The following is a 20567-nucleotide window of genomic DNA, read 5'->3' on the forward strand; positions in this document are numbered from 1 at the left end:
AACCATACTGCCACCTTTCGGACAGGAGACTCATTACAAACATATTACAAATACCGGTATATGACTGAAATAAAATAAAATAAGATTATGATAGTAGTATTCTAAATTAAGTTAGTATTTGCTTCTAGCTTTAGGTTTTAACATGATGCCTCTATAAACATTTAATAAGTCATTTATAACAAATATGCATTTATCTTGCTATTAAACTAACAACAAGAACTTGATGCTAATAAAATAACAGTTTTAATAAACGAAATGTTTTCAACGTTTTTCACTAATCACTACAGAATAATTGTGACGTTATATTAAAATGTAAAGGCAAACTGTTGTTTCTATAATTATAGTATAAAATATTTTATCAAACAAAACCATTTGCCTTGTCATAGGCTAATGCATTATTGTAGATTTTATTAGTTGCCAGAGTTGCGACGCAATTTCTCTTTTGTAGGTAATTCATTTTAAACTAAAATGCATCAACTTTTCTCTACTGTCTGTTGTAACTTTGACAACACTTTGATTTGACCTTTTTAGACAGCAGTTCATTTTAGAGTAATTTGGTTTGTTTGTACACTGAAAACAAAAATGCAAACAGAAACGATATTCAGAGCAGTGTTCTTGTTCTTTACACACTAATGTTGTTCTGTCATCTCAATATATTGATAAGAGGCTTCCCTTTTGACCACCAACATCTGTGAATATAACATTCATTGTAAATCGATATTTATTCAGATTAATAAAGTTTTTTTCCTCGTAAAAGAGTATAATAAATATGTCCAAACATGTCTGTTACACGATGAGATTGGTGTGTGTGATGTGATGCTGCCTCCCTCTGTTCTGGAGCAGCAGGCAGAAAAACAAACAGCCCTGCTGCTTCACCAATAGGAAGTGACTACAGTAGAGCTTCGTGTTCAAAATACTGTCAACGGAACAACAACAAAAACAAGCAGAACGATTTGCTGAACCTTGTCATTGGTAAGCGTATCAGACTATTCAAATAAGATGGCACACATATATTTCTCATTTTATTTATTGAGCCTGTAAGAGGACGAGACGGCCGATGCGCTATAAATGAAGTCATTCGACTTACACTGTAACGTACGTTATACTTTTATTTTTTTCCAAACATCCAGCATCGTAAATATTCTGTCATTTTGTCATCGTTTTATATTTGCATTTTTATCTACAGGTTGCATTTATAAACAGGTTTTATTTTATTTAAACCATCGAACTACGTTTCGGTACAGCCTAATGTTGTTTTGGTGATAAATAAATAAATAAAATCCACGCGCTTATTGGCTGCTGTCGTCACCTTTGTGTATGCCTATTAGAGTGCATTACGCCCGTTTTACTCTATATTTAGCTGATCATGAAGTCATACTGCGAGTTTAAACGGACATGCACCGTATTATCCGTTATTGTTGAAAAACACTTAAACTCATGAAACTCTAAAACAAAAAGCGTTGAGCGTGTAAATACTGGAAAAGTTTGTTTTGCAGAGCCGTAGAATCTGGTCGAACCAGCGCTAATCCCAAACAAACGCGTTGTCATGGCAGCCGTGCATTCGAGATTCAACGCGTTGTGGGGACGAACTTCTCAGTGCTCAGCTGTTGACAGCGTTCAATGAGCAGCTGGCTCCTGTCCTGACCCGAGGCTTATTTTAGGACAAGTCGAGTCACGTAAACTAACTGCATTCTGCCAAGACAATAAATCGACTATTTTATCTTGAAACATTTTTATGTGAAACATCTGTTGTTTTGAGACATGTAATAATCGGTTTCATTGGGGTTGTTGATATTCACAATTTTCTGTCAGTGATCGGTTCTCCGGGTCTAACGATAATGGAAACGCAGCTTATTTTCTTATTTTAAATAAAAAAAATTGCGGCATTTGCTAGCTTTCATTACTAGTCTTGTGGTGAACAATTAATATTAATCAAGTTTAATTGTGAACTATCAAGTTAATCCACAGGGAAAAAATATATTTATATTTATTTATATTTATATTTATCTATATCTTTATTATATCTCTATTTTCTGTTAAAAAAATCGTATGCTGATGATGTTAGTTTGATGGTATGGGCAGAACATCCAGCCACCAATCTGCTGTCAGCTAGAGATGGTGAGGACCTGTGTTGAAATCAAGCTCCGCCCTCTGTTTTTAACTTTTATTATAGCTTTTGACTCTGCAGACCACAAGCTGTTTGTAATATACTGTTTCACCTGGAAATATGTAACAATATCTAAGCAATTTCAGGTTCATACAGACTTTAATGCAACAAACATTAATTCTCAAATGAGAAACAGTTGTAGTCCTTAAAGTTAAACAAGCCAATCGCCTGCAGGAATGGAGGCCCCACCTTTTAGAGCCAAACACCTATTTGTTTGTCAGATTTGATTTGATTTGATTCCTTATTTAAAATGTTTTTGAAACATAATTTTGACAGTTACGAAGAAACCTTTCACAGCAATTAGCAAACAACAGCGATCCAGTCAATTCCTGAAAGACAAAATCAAGTTCAACGACCTACATTTTTTCTTAATCGAGAAGCGGTTTCAGTCAGATATTCGTAGCAATAGAAAAGTAAAGCCATTGCAATTTCCATATCATGCCAACTTTAATATTTTGTGGATTTTAGCATGATTAAAATGCAGCATTCAAGTCCAGAAGAGTCCATCTGTTTTGTAACACTTTACAGTAATGTTCCAACTACATTAGTTACCATGAACTAACAATGAAAAAAATAAAAACATTTATTAATATTATTTATGTAAATTATTTAACATGCACTTATACATTATTCAAATCAAAAGTTGTATCTGTTAATATTAAACCTAATATTAATCAACAATTAAGTTTTTGATTGTATTTTTATTTATTTTATTTTTTTACAAAACAAAGATACAAAATATTAATGTATTTCTCATTATTAATGTTATATAATGCATCTTATTGCATATCTAATGGGACCTTATCATAAAGAACAGAGAAGATTGGTTCTGTATATCACTTATATATTAGTTACATAAACAAAAATGTTTGGTCTCTAATAAGAATACAGTCCCATCCACCCACCATGGGGGTTTTCTCTCTCTCTCTCTCTATCTCTCTCAATATAAGAAAACAGTTTGTCTGGCCTGGACAGACAAGGTTTTGGAGCAAGATGAATCTTGCTTTGAAGTGTAGTTTGTGAGATGTGCTTTGAGTGGACTTCACAGAAGATTGTGACAGATATCTTTCTGTGCTGGATTAGATTTAGATCACTCTTCTGCTCTTGGAAAGAAACCCACAGACGGAATAAATCAGCAGGCCAATCTTTTAGCAATAAAGATCTCTTTACACTTACAGATTCATGTGTCTAGAAGAGGTTCATACGTAATGTTCAGAGCGCAACATCCATTTACACCACTGGAGTTTTCCCATTGTGCTTCTGTATAAAACAGCAACATATGGGAATCGGACAAAGCATAGTTAGATCCGATTTCAAGGACAGACCTTTCCATACCAGTGCTAATGTTACCACATTTGTCTAGGCATCATAAAGGGATAGAAGAATGATTGTTTTGTGACCACAAGCTTTCCATGTGACACATGTGCATCATCTCATTTGTCCATTTCTGTCTCTTCTTCCTCTCTAGAGTCAGGGGCTGTGGGGCCCACGAGGCCGCAGGTTAAGAGATCCATCCCTGGATGCTCTTTGGCAGGAGGCCCACCATCAGGTGCTCCTATTTGACCTCCAGATCAAATGTGAGTTAACAGATTTCACTTTTTTGTCTTAAACATTGTAACATTGTCTCTTAATATAGAAATCAGTTGATTTTTTGCGTAGAGTATTAGTGTTTTGATTATTTGAACATTGGTGCATGTGACAAAGGGTCAGTGACGTGACACTCATTTTTTTTTTTTTTTTTTGTCTTATCAGTTTATTAAAAAAATACTTTAAAATGCAAGTCCTTTATTATTAATCCTTTATTATTTATTAGAAAAAAATATTAAGAAAGTGCTTTGGTCCACAAAATTAAAATCATCTAGTCTTACCAAGCAGAAAAAAATGAATTTTAAATCATTTTTTTCACCCTAAAACAAATGTTAAAAACCAATTTGGTGTGTACACCATAGGTATTCAAGGTGTTTTTTCTTACCTTTTACTTGACATTTAGTAATTGATTTTAGTAATTAGAGTAATTGAATTTATACTGTTTATTATGAATTGTAGTAAAGTTTTTAAAAACTGTATAAAACCAACATGAATACGAATAGCACATTTCTGTGACTCTGCACGTTATTTTTTACTATTTTTTTTTTAGATGATTTGTCTTTTTTTATCATGGACAACGTTAAATGTTATTGACCTAAATATCAGCTCTTTGAAACTTGTACTTATCCTTGCCCTGGTTGAAAATTCCAGACATCCCTCTTCATAAATAGTTTCTTTCAAGCACATGCCTGTCCACTTGGTCGACATAACTGATGAACTTGTTGTTTAATTTTTATCACCTAAACACACGCTACTCCTCTGTGTATGCTCAGCTGAAGGTGTGAGAGTGGGAGGAGAGGTGAGATGGAGTCAGAGGAGACAGAAGGACGCACTTTAGTGCAGGTGATCAGTGAGAAGTACAGCCCGGAAAACTTCCCATACTGCCGTGGGCCAGGAGTTGGAGTGGTGATCCGGACGAGTCCCCAGGGTTCACCGGTCAAAGGTCGGTTTATTTTTGGCTTTAGGTGAAATGCTAAGCCTGCTAGTTAAAGAGGGTGTGTTAGAAACAATTTGGATCCTTACACAGTGGTTATTGCCATTAAACATTATTTAGCTGTGCCTGTTGAAGAGCACAATGTTTTCATTATAGTAATGTATTCTAGGGCCAAAATCTAAGGATTTTCCAAAGATATTAAGCAAAATGCTGTAAATACAGTTGCAATCAAAATTATTCAACCCCCTTGACCTGCAAGAGACATTTTGCTGCGGAGAACAACATTTTATGAAATCAGTTCAACCAAGGCATCAGTAAAGTATTAGAGAAAGTTTGTTAATACACTTCTGAGTGATTCTGAGAATGGAACATTGATGAATCATGATAAAATTTAAATTGGCTCTAAACATCCATGTTCAAAATTATTTAACCCCCTTTGTGCAGAATCTTTTATTCTTTAAAATCACCAATAAACATTGTCTGTAAGTGTTTAGAAGCTTCTGTCACCTCTCTACTACAGTTTTGGCCCATTCCACACCTGAAAAAGCTTCCAGATCACTGATAATCTTTGGTTTTCACATTGCCACTGCTTTCTTCAAATTCAACCAGATATTTGAAATGAGAATTAAGCCTGGAGACTGAACAGGTCACTCAGGTACATTCTGTGACTGATCCCTGAACCAAGCAGAAGTAGATTTGGATGTGTACTTTGGTATGACTGGCCTGCAGGAAAGTCCATTGATCATCAGCTTCAGTCTTTGCACCAAAGGCATCACAATTCTTGTCAAATGGCCTGACAGTTTAAAGAATCCATGATGTCCTTCATACAGTCATGACTTCCACTTCCTGCTACAGTAAAGAAACCCCATAACAGGACTGATCCACCTCCAAGTTTGAGGATGGAGATGGTGTTCTTCTGCTTATGAGCTTTGCCTTTTTTGCAGCAGACATACCGCTGATCCATGGGTCCAAAAAGTTCCTGTTTGATCACATCACTCCATAAAACATTCCTCCAGAGCTCCACAGGTCTACATAAATGAATTTTATCAAGTTCAAGTCTGCCTTCTGTTCTTCTTGATCAAGAGTGGTATTCTACAAGACGTCTCACCATGTAGGCCGTACTTGTCTAGTGATCTTCTTACACACTGCTTAGAAATGGTTTTCCTCCTTTCATCGGGTCATCTTGCAAGTCTTTGGCTGTACATTGCAGGTTTTTCTCAGTTGCTCTTATTAAACATTTTTTATGATATTGTGCGTTTTCTTCAACACCGTCAAATGTTTTCTGGTAAAACACTTTACAAAACACTTTAAGCTAAGGAATAAGGCTGAGAGCTTTCAATGACTTGGAAATATTCATATTAGCCTTAGCCTTTCTAAAGTAATACAATATTTATTCTCTTTAGCTTTTGTGAGATCTCTGTTGACATTTTTTCTGCTCAACTTCAACACATGCATGAGCTAACTGAATGTGTAACGGCTCAAGCTAATTCTGTTTTTAAATAGAGTTTCTAAAAGCTTAATTGTGTTTTATTCCCCACCATGCACATAAGTGATTTAAAAACAGCAATGTTGAATAGGGGTTGAATAATTATGACATAGCAGTATTATTAAAAAAACTTATAACTCAAAAGTATTACATTATATATTGACAATATCACTTTTAATATGCCAGTGAACTGTTAAAGATTTTATTTTATCCTGGACCTTCAGAAAAGCTCGTATTTGTAAAGTACTGCAGTCTCTGAGGGGTTGAGTAATTTTGATTACAACTGTAAATAAAGTAAAAAAAAATAATAATAAAAAAACCTGTATGGGTGGTTGTAACTTCTTCAAATTCATCTATACATTAATCGGTTATTTAAAGGCGGTTTATGTCTCCCTCTGTGTGTATAAGATCGTCTGAATCTGCCCAGCATTCTGGTTCTGGATGGTTGTGGAATCACGGAGGCTGGAGATGAGGAGGAGGTGGCCACTTTCTGTGCTCACGTGGTTGAGCTAGACCTCTCTCACAACCAGTTAAAAGACTGGGGAGAGGTGAGGAGAATGTGTTTGAGTCACAGGTTTTGTCTCACTGTATGTGCATTTGTGTATATAGCACAAAGAATGCCAGTAAGGTAACACTTACTGTACAATTCAGTTAAATTCAGTTTATTATCAGTGATTAATGCATTAGGTATTATACACTAACAATGAACAACACTTTTAATGTTATTTTATGCAATTTAAAAAAAAACATGCTATTATGCGTAGAAATTAAGATTAGCCAAGGTTTAAAAAATGCTGTAAAAGTATTATATTCATATAATATATATAATATATATATTCATATTCATATTCAGTTTAATCAGATTTCACTACTCTGATGTTGTTAGAAGGAAAAGTTCACCCAAAAATGTAAATTTATTCACCCTCAGGTCATCCAAGATGTAGATGAGTTTGTTTCTTCATCGGAACATATTTGATTTAAAACTTTACATAACATCACTTGCTCACCATTGGATCCTCTACAGTGAACATGTGCGGTCAGAATGAATGTCCAAACAGCTGATACAAACATCCACAAGTAGTCCACATGACTTCAGTAAATCACTTAATGTCCATCAATACATTTCTCCAAATCTGTTCTGATAAAGAAACAAACTCATATACATCATTTTTGGGTCACATGTACCATTTTTTGACAGAAATTCACTGATGAAATCCAGTAATTTCCATAGGAATCCATGTGATATGAAATTTTGAATAAGAGACAGATTTAGATCAGATCTCTTTTCACACAAGTTTGCTGTTGACAATCAGAATGCTGTTTAATTTGAAAGGGATGTCTGTCTGGGCGAGCTTTTTTCCCAGCACAATTTGGCAATTTTATGCATTTTTATTCATGTAACTAATACATTTTAATACCTTTATTTTATTCTTTAAAAACTACTTTTGCTAAAGTGCTATTTTTATGTTAGACTATAACATTAAAAAATACAGTGACATCAAGGTGTGCTACTTGACACAGGCTTGACAAGACAAACTGCTTGGGTTTGGTCAGTGTTTTTTTCTCTCCTCTCTGTAGATAAGCAAGATCCTTTGTAACATCCCTAACCTAGACTTTCTCAATCTGAGTATGAATCCACTGAGAGGGTCGAGTCTGGAGCCTGGCGCTGCTGAAGCTTTCTCAGGCCTCCGCCGCCTCGTGCTCAATAACACGCATGTCACCTGGGACATGGTGCATGCACTTACACGAGAGATCCCAGAGTAAGTGTGTGCCTTGTTCTGAACCATCTAATGTTTTGTATACATCATTTATGATTTACATGTGCAGTTTCTCATTAGTGCTGTCAAACAATTAATTGCATTCGAAAAGGTTTTTGTTTACATAATATATGTGTGTACTGTTATATTTACTATGTACACATAAATACACAGACATACAGTATATATTCTGTGTATTTATATGTGTATATATGTATATATATATATATATATATATATATATATATATATATATATATATATATATATATATATATATATATATCCCCTTACTAGTAACCCCCCTTTTTTGGCATGGAGACCAAAATTACATTCCCTAAATAAAAAGGTTTCTGCTCATGATTCTTTCTGACTAGATACATAATCAACCTTTGTTCACAAAGCTGACACTTTAAAGTTTACTGTTCAGGAATCAGAATCACTCAGACTGTTATGATAATAGAGATATATAAGCTCAAACATAAAAACAAAAATAAAAATATTAAAAACATATGTTTTAAATGTATTTTAAAAAATGTTGATGTAGGAAATGAGTTTGAAAACACAGTGTAGCTAAGGCCACAAGTCTTCCAAAACTTCATAAAAAAGGTCATAATCGAATCTGTAAAACTGTGAATTTTATGAAATATTTTCTAAGGCCATGTCATGTGTGTTTTTAGAGAAGGCTAATCAGATTGATTTATGGCCCTTGTCATCCCTGTAAGATCTCACATGTAAACTCTTCTGTGTATTTTGTGTGTGTGTTGGCTTTGCAAAACTCCCCATTCATGATTCTATTGTTCTCACCAAACGAGTCTTTCACACCTCCGCCAGGTATGACACATTATCCGCATTATTCTTTTATCATTATTCTTTTGTTTTTATTCCACCTTTATTAGCATTGATTGTGGTTTTTCAGGCTTTACAAAGCAACAAAGCAGCGATCTCACTTCAGTCTCTCTTTGCATTTAGCCCTTATTTATCAAAAGTCTTACTATAAAAATACAACAAAACATTTTCTTACGACCTTACGTGAATTATTGAGACAAAAATGCATTATGAAGAAGAAAAGCACCTGCTATTAGTAGCATTGTAGCTAACGTTAGCATCAAGCTACATCAGACAATTTATGAAATTATTAGTACACTTTTACTCAAAACTCACTTTAAACCCCGATCGAGTGTTTATAATAACTTCCTTTAGCGATCAGGGGTGGAATTTGGTCGTTTACTGTTGTAAAAATATATTATTTGTAGCCTTTTTCATCGCTGCACAAGTTAGCATTTCCCATGTACATTTTCGATTTTTTTTATAAAAACGCCCCAGATCTCAAGAAAATCTCATACCAAGCTTTACTATCGTAATCGCGGGTTTATTATTTGGATATTTCGTGTGTACAGAGGTGTTTCGGTGTTGTTTTGGCAAGATAACTACCAGGAAGTGTGCAGAAAGCATGTGACACGATGTGGCGGTGTCCATATATGAAACTCTAAGATTGACACTGGGAAGGCCCAATCAGAGTCTGAGTGACACACAGCACAAGCTGTGACCACTGCACGCACACACAGATCGCTGGGAGAGGCTGTTTATCATCAGATCGCGTAAATCCGTGGAAAATGAATAGAAATGACGATACTGTCTGAAGAAATATGAAGTAAACATCAGTAAATATATCCATATATCTCCGCAGATATGCATCTTTTGTCTATAAATCCTTATTGACGCTGTTCAGTGAGTCTATGTGAACACAAATAAACCGCTGCTGACCTGACTGAATTTGAGTGAGTGGTGAATTTATATTCAAAATGTGGCATAATACGGATTTATTATTTTGCACTTCTGACATAAATCACTAAATATCTGTCACTGCAACAATGTTTTATCAAAATATTGGTCAAATATCGAAACTAGAGTCTTTAAACTTTCAATTGATGCACAGTTTGTCCAGATGAAGTAAGACAGTGATGTTTAATGTGCTGTGAAAGTGAAACAATAATAAACTGGGGCCGTCGGCGATGTTTGCACGTAAAGGGGATATATATATATATATATATATTCATAAAATGTATTATGTAAATATACTTTATATATTAACATGACATATTTTTCTTAAATGCATGCATGTGTGCATTTATATATACATAATAAATATTCACAGTAAACACATATATTACGTAAACAAAAACTAACTGTTTTGATGTATTTTTAGCATTTTCTATTAAAATGTAGATATTGTTTTAGCACTGTGCTGTTGAACAACACTAGTTGCGCAAATGGGTAGTTTTGTCATGCACTAAAACCTTTCTTCTTTTTCTTGTGGTTGTATGTATGTAGGTTAGAGGAATTGTTTTTGTGTCTGAACGAGTATGAGAGCGTGAGTGTGTCATCTAGGCTGTGCCCGTCCCTGCGCCTGCTGCATATCACAGATAACCAGCTGCAGGATTGGGTGGAGGTGCGCAAGCTGGGCCTCATGTATCCAGGCTTGATGTCTCTTATCCTGGCAAACAACTCCCTCTCGTGTATCCACGAGCCTGAGGACTCCCTACAGAGACTTTTTCCCAATCTGCGCAGCATCAACCTACACAACTCAGGTGCTGGATTGCATGAAAATCATCTCTGTAGAAAGAATATCATTACAGACACACACTTCTAGGTAGTTGCAGAATTAACATTTACTATCTAGGTTAACTTACAATTTAAACAAAATTGAGAACATCACAAGCTAAAACTTAAATAGTCTTAACTTAAGTCTTCTTAGGTAAAACAATAGATTTTCATGGTGAAAAGACCAAAATTGAAGCCGTTATTAAATAAAATATTGCCTTTCACTGTAGCTCTCTACTATTCTTCTTCTGATATTCAGTAGGTCAACAGATTTCTGTGATTTTGGGTTGTAAATATTTTTAAGTACCTAATAATCATGTAGTATCAAAGAGTTAGTTCATCCAAAAATGGATTACTCACCCTCATATTGTTCCAAACCATTAGATAATTATTCATATTAAAAAAACACAAATGTATTTATTTTTAATAAAACCTGAGTGGTTTCTGTCCCTCCATTTAAAGTACATTGCACTAAAACTTTAATGCTTTAACTTAAAAGGTTTGGATGCATGGAGAGGGACAAAAGTTTCATAAATATATTTTCATTTGTGTTTTGAAGATGAGCCCAAGTCTAATGTGTTTGGAATGACGTGGGTGAGTAATTCAAAACTGACCAAATTTTTATTTTGGATTTTATTTTTATCCACTTTCATGGACTATTAACAGAAATGTAGGTGTTGTGTTATTTAGGGTTAAGTCGCTGGGAGGACATTGAGAAATTGAATTTCTTCCCAAAGCTTCAAGAAGTCAGACTGATGGGTATTCCTTTACTGCAGCCCTACACTGATCAGGAGAGACGTTGTCTTATGGTAGCACAGTATGTAAACGTACACAAAAGTAGCCGCTTTTGCTATTTTTAACTATTGTTGGAAATGATTGCACAAATCACTGTGGACACATATATTCCACGTCTCTTTCTGTTTCTCTCCCTCACACAAACTTGTCCTTCTTCTGTGTTTTGTAAGTTTGCCTCACGTGACTGTATTGAACGGCAGTGTTGTCACTGATGGAGAAAGAGAGGATGCAGAGCGCTTTTTCATCCGCTACCACCTGGACTGCCCTGAGGACGAGCTACCCCAAAGGTGACTCTCCTGCACCCCTTACACCACCATATACACAACTCTCTCAGTCTCTTTTTCGTTTCTTTAGAGAACTATGTACAGTACATCCCTGAAAATGAGTGGTGTCTATGTCTATGAACCTGCAGACTCGGGTCTTAATTGTTACCCATAACTAATGTTATTATTATTAGTCCAGCAAATGTCAGCAGACAGAATTCTGTTGTTTCAACGGAAGATCAAATTAGAATATTTGGATTAAGATGTAACAACATGGCAAAATGAGTTCAAAATAAGATTCATAATAGGCATTCAGAAAATAGAGATTAATTTTAATTTCATAATGACTATAATGAGTACTAGTTTCTTGTTCATATACAGTGATTTTACTGAACAAGTCTTATGCTGTAATTTACAGTCATGGCCATACACATTGGCACCCTTGGTAAATATGATCAAAGTGAAAATGAATCTGTGTTGTTAATCGTTTTGTTCTTTTATTAAAAAAAAAATCTAACCTTTAATATAAAATGGTTGTGGATAATAAGAATTTAAAATGAGGGCTAATTATCATTATGAAATAAATGTTTTTCTCAAATACACGTTGGACACAATTGTTGGCACCACTAGAAATTCTTATTAAAATATCTCTAAAGTATATTCCCATTCATGTTCACAATTTTGAGCACTCCAGGGGGATTATGAACATGAAATTATCCAGCAATGGTTTCCTGTTTCACAGAAATAAATAGGAGGGAAAACAAATCCCAAATTCCCCTAATCTTCCATCACAATGAGAAAAACAAAAGAATATATTTCTGATGTGCAGCAAAAGATAATTGAGCTTCACAAATTAGTAAAGTGGCTTTAAGAAAACAGCTTGAGCAGTGAAAATTCCCATTTCCACCATCAGGGCAATAATTAAGATTTTCCAATCAACATAAAATGTTACGAATCTGTCTGGAAGAGGACGTGTGTCTAAATTGTTCTAATGAACGATGAGGAGGAGAGTTTGAGTGGCTAAAGACTCTCCAAGGATCACAGATGGAGAATTGGAGAAAATAGTTGAGTCTCGGGCTCAGAAAACCTTGAGGGTTTCAAGAAAACTTCTCCTGGCTTGTCCAAAAACAAACTAAAGCATATTCAGTTATCAAACATGACTGGAACTTCAAATGGGACTGGTTTCTATGGTGAGATGAAACAAAAAAATGAGCTTTTTAGCAGCAAACACTCAAGATGGGTTTGGTGAACACAGGGATAAAAAGTACCCCATGTGTACAATGAAATATACTGCTGTATTTTTGATGTTGTGGGCCTATATTTCTGCTGGAGGTCCTGGACATCTTGTTTAGATACATGGCATCATGGATTCTATCAAATATAAACAGATAAAAAATCAGTAAGTGACTGACTCTGTTAGAAATCTTACAATGGGCCATGTTTGGACCTTCCAACCATACAATAATCCAGAAACAAACCTCAAAAACAACACAAAAATGGGTCACTGAACACAAAACCAAGCTTCTGCTATAGCCATTCAAGTCCTCTGACCTGAATCCTACAGTAAATGAGTGGTGAACTGAAGAGAAGAAGCACCAACATGGAGCTGGGAATCTAAAGGGTCTGGAGTGATTCTGGATGAAGGAATGGTCTCTGATCTCTTGTGAGGTGTTCTCCAACCTAATCAGGCATAATAGGAGAACATTTAGAGCTGTTAAACTGTCAAATGAAGGTTTCAAAAAGTATTGAATAAAAGGGTGCCGTTAATTGTGGCCAATGTGTATTAGAGAGAACATTTATTTCATAATGATATTTCCCCCCATTTTAAATTCTTATCATCCAATGAAAGGATACATTTTTGTGATTTTTTTAAAATAAAATATCTAAAGATTAACAATGCAGATTAATTTTCACAACCTTCTTTGATTATATTTACCAAGGGTGCCGATATTTTTGGCCATGACTGTAGGTTACATTCTCATACAGTTGTTCCACAGAGATTAAAGGTTGGTTTAGTCCTGAAGTTTTTTATTTGCAGTTATGTAATGTAACATTTCGAGAGCCCAGCGAGGTTTAGCACAAAAATCTCTCTCGCTCTCTCTCTCTCTCTGGCCATGATTTAAGTTTCATGGTGGCCATCCACACATTCCAACCTATTTTCCTTTTACTTCCTTTTCTTTGGTTTCTCCAGTTATCCAGGTGACTTTAAACTCAGCCATCACTTATGTCTTCTGGCTTTCCCCTTTCCCTCATTGCTTATGTATTTGGGTGGGACTTTCAGGGGATATTTTGAAGGGTCTTTGCAGGTCAAAGACACATAAAACGGATCACCCACGTTCTTAACACACCCCATTCCACTTAACCTGGGAGAATGTGCAGCGGACTTTTGCAGTCACTGCGGCAAGCCCCAGCTTCCAGCAGGGTATTCTAACCTTTGGGAGACAATGTGTCCACTCTCTCCCTCCTCAAAGACGCCTTTGTACTGGAATACTCCAATCAGAAAATCGATACACAAGGTGGCAGCTTTATTCGTTCTTCCCCTCCTTATATCCCCCTCCCTCCCTCCCTGTTCTTCTCTCCTGCCCCTTTTCATTTGCTTGAGGGGGATTGAGTTAGCTGGAGGATTTTTTAAAAGGGGATGGAATGACGTCCCTGACTCAGTCTCTCCAGTTTTTTCCATTAAGCGATGGAGATGCTGTTGCCTTTGTTCTGGAATGGCTCTCAGACCTAGTGAATTGATTAAGTTGTCTAAACAGTTATGACACAGTTCCTGCTCCAGCTATAGAAGGTCAGAAACTAGAGATGAGGTGAAAATGGGCTTTTCTCAGAAATAGTAGTCTCAGTCTGAAGTAACAGATACTAAAGAATGGTAACCCTTTCTTACACAATGATAATTGCGCCACACATGACTTGTAGGAGAAACTAAAAACTCAATGCCATAGCATAAATACATAAAAACCACAAATTAAGAATCTCACAGCAATTGTTTGTTCCCCGAGTTAGTTAAAATATGGAAATGATTGAACTCAATTAAAAGAAGGGAACAAACTGAAAGTAGATGGGGACCACTTAAAGAAGTTGTTCATACAACTAATTCACTAAGTCTTCTGAAGCTGTGCAATAGTGAAGATCATACTGAAATGTATGCAGTTATTTATTGGAAATATAATTACAATTTTGATTGACAGCTGTGGTCACCATTCACTTTCATTGTTTGACAAAAAGAAAGAAAATCGAACGTATTTCAAAAGACATGAGAAAGATTTCATGACTGGGTGAACCATTCCTTAACAACTCGATTTTTCATTTATTTCTTCTTGTGCCCACCGGGACCACTTCTTCAGAGACTTTCTTTTCAACACCTAGGTAAACTAAAACCAGGGAACACTGGCCCTCAATTCTGACCTCCTCACTTCATCCACATAATCTGTTTCTTTCTCTCTGTCCCTTTCTGTCTGTTTCTCTGGAGGGAAAGCCATTTTCCCAGAGGGATGAGGTTTAGATGAGAGTTGGCACTGGAGGGTGAAAGGGCAGGTGTAGAAGTAGATGGTAAACTCTAGATATGGGTTAAGGTTGTCCCCTCTTTGAACCCGGCCTGCTCTTTCCCCCACCCTTTGGGCATAGATCAGAGCTTAGGCTATGTTACTGACTCAGAAAAAAACGACAAAGATCGGAGAAACAGAGAAAGAGATGGACAGAAAGAAATTGTGCCGCCCTGACCTCAAACACACCGTTGGACTCATTGGTGTAGGGACCCATTCAGCCTAATATATGAGACTCAAACTGTGATAGCATGGTTAGAACCATTTGAGAGACTTTCAAAGTGATTTCACAGTAACCTTAGTCACATTTATGGTTGCTTAGACATAAACTTTAGGTATAAGTAGGCATGGGACTGTTATCTTTATAAAGCTGAGAAGATTTGAGTGCTGGCTTGTGTAATTCAAACCTTTCACTGCTTGATTGCACACGATTTTCTAGATCAGGCCTATATATTTTGTTTAGCATTTACCTATATATATCCTTCCAAAACTACTTCATGTGCACCAAAATAGCTTTTGTACTGTCCTGTTAACAAAAAAGGGTTAAATACTTCAGCTTTAGTTTAATTAAAAGGCTGTGAGGTACACTTGTTATAGTGTATGTAAGAAAGCGAGAGGCCGTTAAATAGATGAAGGAGCTCTATATATTTAACAGCCTTTGAATGAGTAACTTAAACCTGAGATGTGGCCATGGGCATGTTGATCCTCCCTTGGAGGAATGGGAAACAAATGAATGATAGCAGAGGGGAGGGATGCAAAGACAGGGATGACAGAAGGAGAGTGTGAGGAAAATGAAAGAAGCTATTGGTCTTACTGTCTTTGAGTAACCATAGCCTGGGACCTTGTTGACATTTTGACAGTGAAAGACAACATGGAGCCTACAAGGATGTAAGAAGGGCAATGTAAAGGGAAAATCTAAGTGCGTCACTCCTTACGGACAATGAGAAATTTAAGAAGATAAGTGGTTTGCATAACCAGGCTCTTTAGCATCCATCATGGTGGACGTCAATGCTAAAGATGTCAAGATAGAAGGATTCATAGACAACATGTAGAAAAGTTCCCATCAAAGCATTTAATCCATTTGCTGCAGTTTTAAAGCTGCAGTCCGTAACTTTTTTTGGTTAAAAATGATCCCAAATCAGTATTTGAGCAAGTACATAACCGGCCAGTGTTCAAAACTCTTGCCTTACTTTAGCTCGATTCACAACAGTAAGCTTATAATAATGTTTTCTAATTTGAGTGTTAAATGTAGGTTTTCGCAGGAAATTTGAGCATGCTGCTGCATCATTAGATCACGTCTTTAAATATAAAGAAGTTTTCCCGGCCAGTAGGCTATCGCATGTGAGGATCCTGCAGGTGAGGTGTCGATTATAGCCTTTTCTCACAGCAGCTGGAATAATGTATCATTTTGATGGTAGATTGTGTCTCAGAAAGGACGTTTATGAAACACATGTGAATTAAATTAAATTATATTCCAGTTTTAAATGTGCTTCTGATCACATATAGCCTGTGATTAGCCTACACAAGTTTTGTATTTTAAAGAAAACCAGTTCAAAGGGAACATAATTAGCTTTTTGGGTTAAAAGTATTAATATGAAATTAGAATGGTATGACAATTAGAGATTAGACTGTACAGAAATTTAAATCTACATGCTAATACACACTATAGGCAATGCTGATGTTGTTAATATTAATCATTTGAGAATAAAGTATAACAATAATAATAATTTGCATGGTTTGATGTGATATGAGCTAACTGATCGTTAGATTTAATCTCCATTGTAGTGTGATTTATTGTAATGCTTTTTTCCTCAGTTCCTCAATGTATTCTAGTCTGAGAAATCAGTTCACATCAAAGTACTTTTTATTGTCACTCAGGACACTTAGCGTCTTAAGGAATGCAAGGTAGTGTCTACAGCTATGTCTGAATTCATTTTAATTCACTCTTTCCATAGTATTAGGGCTGTTTTTGGGGGGACAACCGACATATAGGGGATATTTTGGACACTAACGTATGTGTAAAATACAGAAATATAACTTTTTTTGACTGGTATTTTGTCTTATGTGACTGTCAGTTGTTGGAAAAGAAAACAATGATCTTGGTCTCATGTAACCACCTACATCATTACTATAGCAACCCATGTTGATATACTAGTTATTGCCAATGCCTACACTGTTTTAAAAACAGATTTGATTTAAGCTGTTCAAAATGAACGTCAGTCCTAAAAATGGGAAAGCACACATGGCAGTTATGTGGAGTGGTTCTGTGCTCCTGCTACACCTTTCAAACAGACAGGTTCCCATGTTAAGTTTTAGGTATCTAAATTTTGAGCTTATTGTGATTGTGTGCCCGTTATCTACCTGAAAACAGACCATGATGTCTTTTGAGGGTATCAACAACAGCAGTATCTACAGTAGACTACTGTGAACCTGGTGCACTGCATGGTGGCGACTGTCCGGTCCCATCTCGAGACTGATCTAAGCACTGTTCAAGGAATCCAAGGCAGCTATGTTATCACAGCGAACACCAATTTGCCTTCATTTAAGGAGCTTAGCCACACTAAATGAGACCCTTGATGGAAACTGTTCTTTCTCTCAGACAGAGTGGCACTTTGTATAGAGGGGGCAGTATTCCCATGGCGAAGGCAGGGAGCCACAGGCACCTACCCAGGCTCAGGCTCTGCTTTGTGGGGAGACTTTTCTGGACAAGCTGGGGAAATTACTTTGATTGGCTGTGTCGGTTACTGTAGCCCTCTAAAGCTAAAAGACTTTTTTGTGGAGATTTTATTTAATTGTTCCTGCTGATCTCCTCTTATCTTTCCCACAATCCTTCAGCAAGACGGGAAAGAAGGGAGGGCAAACGGGGTGGTGGTGAAAACTTTCTCACGGTTTAAAAACTCACTGTGCTTCACAAACACACAAACAGGTACACAAATACACAACTGCATCTTCTCACAAACACACAGACACACACACATTTCTGGTCACTTCTATGGTGCACTTACATTATTTTTGTATAGCGGAGTTGTCTTTTTTTAACAGTTGATGGTAATTTTTTCACTTTTGATGGAAACAGACATATACAGACGTCCCACCCTGCAAAAACTGATTTCTAGGAGATGGCGCAATAAATTCCTGACCATGTGGCTGGCCACTTCACCAAAAACACATCTTAAAGGATTAGTTCGCTTCCAGAATAAAAGTTTCCTGATAATTTACTCACCTCCTTCAGTTGAAAAGAAAGTATATAGTTTTTAACCACAAATGCTCATCTTGCACTAGTTTGACCTCACACATTACTTAGTCACACACACGTGATGTAGCCAGAAGTACCCACCCAGTGTTTACAAAGCGAACATGCAAAAAAATAAAAAATGCCCTTTACAAAAAAAAAAAAGGGTAAAACAAAGTCGGACGATTTTGAAGTTGGATGAGAAAATGATGGAGATTAAATTTTTTTGCCGTACCCTACCATTTTGAACCAAAGTACACAAAGAACTAATCACCCATGACTTTTCCAATGTGATCACGCAAAGCATGAAGCCATGGACACACACCATAGAGCTAGTGCAATATGACCATTTGTTGTTAAAAAGTATATACATTTTATTTATTTTTAGAAAATGACCAGTTGTTTTGCTAGATAAGACCCTTGGCTGGGACTGTGTAGAACCCTTTGAAGCTGCACTAAAACTGCCATTTGGACCTTCAACCCATTGGCTCTCATTTTAGTCCACTAAATGGCAAAAAATCCTGGATGTTTACTTAAAAACATTAATTTCTTTTGACTGAAGAAAAAAAGACATGTACATCTTAGATGACATGGGGGTGAGTAAATTTTCAGGAAATATTTATTCTGGAAGTGAACTAATCCTTTAACAGGGGTGAGACGTCTGCATATGTACACATACCAGGTTTTGCCAGCATATATCATCGTAGATCATTAGCTCTGTTCCAAATCCTAGTTTACTTGTTAATCTACATAAGAAGTTGACTCTTATGACATGAAACCTCACTTTTGACTGAACTGGAACAATTGGAGCAATCCACATAAGCAGCAACTCTGCAGAAAGATTGCTGGATGTAAAAGTTTGACTCAGAATTGATCCCAATAGGGTTAGCATATTGCTAAGATGTCATAGAAAGGAATTCTAAAACCCAGGAATAAGTTAGCATTTTTGAACTTCTGGACAAGCTTTTTTTGTTGCGAGAACCAGGCTGATGCTAACTTCCGGTTGACCTAAAATATTGTTTTATTCAGTATATTTGTTTTATCAGTATTGCTAGTTATTTTGTAAGCAAATGTTACTGCTTACTATCTGCAATAACAACCTTTTTTGTCAGTATACTTTTGTTGATTGAAAATGTTTTCTAGCTAGGCAGTTCACTAGATTTTTGGAACAGAGCTTTTGTACATTCTCCCTATTCTTGGTTTCTTGACAGTCTTTCTGTTTTACCTAAAAGCGGATAGCATGACTAAAATGCATGGGATAAATTAACATGGGTCTCTTTTTCTTACTGCTGTCCACTCTTTTCAGGTATCACACTTTGGTAGCACGCTATGGCCGCCTAGCCCCACTTGCGGAGGTGGATTTGCGCCCTCTCAGCCATGTCCAGGTAGCGGTGCGTTCTGGGGACCAGACAGAACCCCTAGAGCTCAGATTGGATCAGACAGTGGCAGACCTAAAGAAGCAGTTGAGGTCCGTGGTCCAGCTACCTCCAAACAAGATACGCGTGTTCTATATCGACCGGCAGCTTGGCTATCCATTAGAGCCTCAGGAGATGAAATATGGAGCACGAGCACTTCATTCCTACAGTATACGAGATGGAGATGAAATCTTGGTGGTGCCCAAAACACAGTGACAGAAAAGAGAGCAACAACTAAGCACTGTTTGGAAAAAAATGACTGGTTTCCAGAGTTACTGGGATGCCATCTTCCAATAAAGGCAATGTGAATTCTGTGAACAGAGCACAAATTAGCATGCCTTATGTTTAAGACAAAGAAAAACTATCAGTCTGGTTTTCCAGCAGCTTCAAGCTTATTTAAAAATGGTCCCTAAAAAGAGACATTGAATCAGGTTAAAAAGGCCTTTTTAACTTCCACTGCTCTGCAGATGTGTGTATACAAGACAAAAAAATGTGTGGACTTTTCTTGTTTTGTGTGTGTGAGAATGCTTCTCAGGAATTACCCACAACCATATACATGCCTCTACTCTAAAAGAGCGTTTAGTAAAGGTGCAGTATGGAATATTTTGCCCTCTAGCAGCTGAAGGGTAAAACTGAAAGTTACTGCGGAGGAAACTTTTTTGGTAATTATGTGAGTTGAGCTGCAGCTCTTTAGCATGGATAAATCTGTTGGTTTGAGAGGTACAGGTGTACCCATGTGCAGTCCTTTCATATGGGCAAATCACTTTATCAGTATCAAAACTGGC

The 20567-nt window shown here is 36.5% G+C and overlaps 1 protein-coding gene across 1 annotated transcript; it reads left to right on the plus strand.

Moving 5' to 3' along the window:
- The first annotated feature begins 840 nt into the window (after positions 1–840).
- Positions 841–20238, plus strand: LOC113049721 (tubulin-specific chaperone cofactor E-like protein). The gene is made up of 9 exons (XM_026212320.1): positions 841–972; positions 3638–3744; positions 4528–4697; positions 6583–6722; positions 7753–7934; positions 10266–10522; positions 11226–11352; positions 11501–11617; positions 19674–20238. Exons 3-9 carry the CDS (start codon positions 4559–4561, stop codon positions 19996–19998), a joined length of 1287 nt encoding a protein of 428 aa, XP_026068105.1. The 5' UTR covers positions 841–972; positions 3638–3744; positions 4528–4558; the 3' UTR covers positions 19999–20238.
- Positions 20239–20567: the final 329 nt, after the last annotated feature.

Source organism: Carassius auratus, chromosome 30 (assembly GCF_003368295.1).
Source record: "Carassius auratus strain Wakin chromosome 30, ASM336829v1, whole genome shotgun sequence".
Lineage (NCBI taxonomy): Eukaryota > Metazoa > Chordata > Actinopteri > Cypriniformes > Cyprinidae > Carassius > Carassius auratus.

Bases quoted from the DNA above. Each gene is read 5' to 3' on its own strand.
- LOC113049721 (XM_026212320.1), top strand. From the start codon at position 4,559: ATGGAGTCAGAGGAGACAGAAGGACGCACTTTAGTGCAGGTGATCAGT. The intron at 4,698-6,582 runs GTCGGTTTATTT...TGTGTGTATAAG, and splicing joins CCAGGGTTCACCGGTCAAAG to ATCGTCTGAATCTGCCCAGC. The intron at 6,723-7,752 runs GTGAGGAGAATG...TCCTCTCTGTAG, and splicing joins AGTTAAAAGACTGGGGAGAG to ATAAGCAAGATCCTTTGTAA.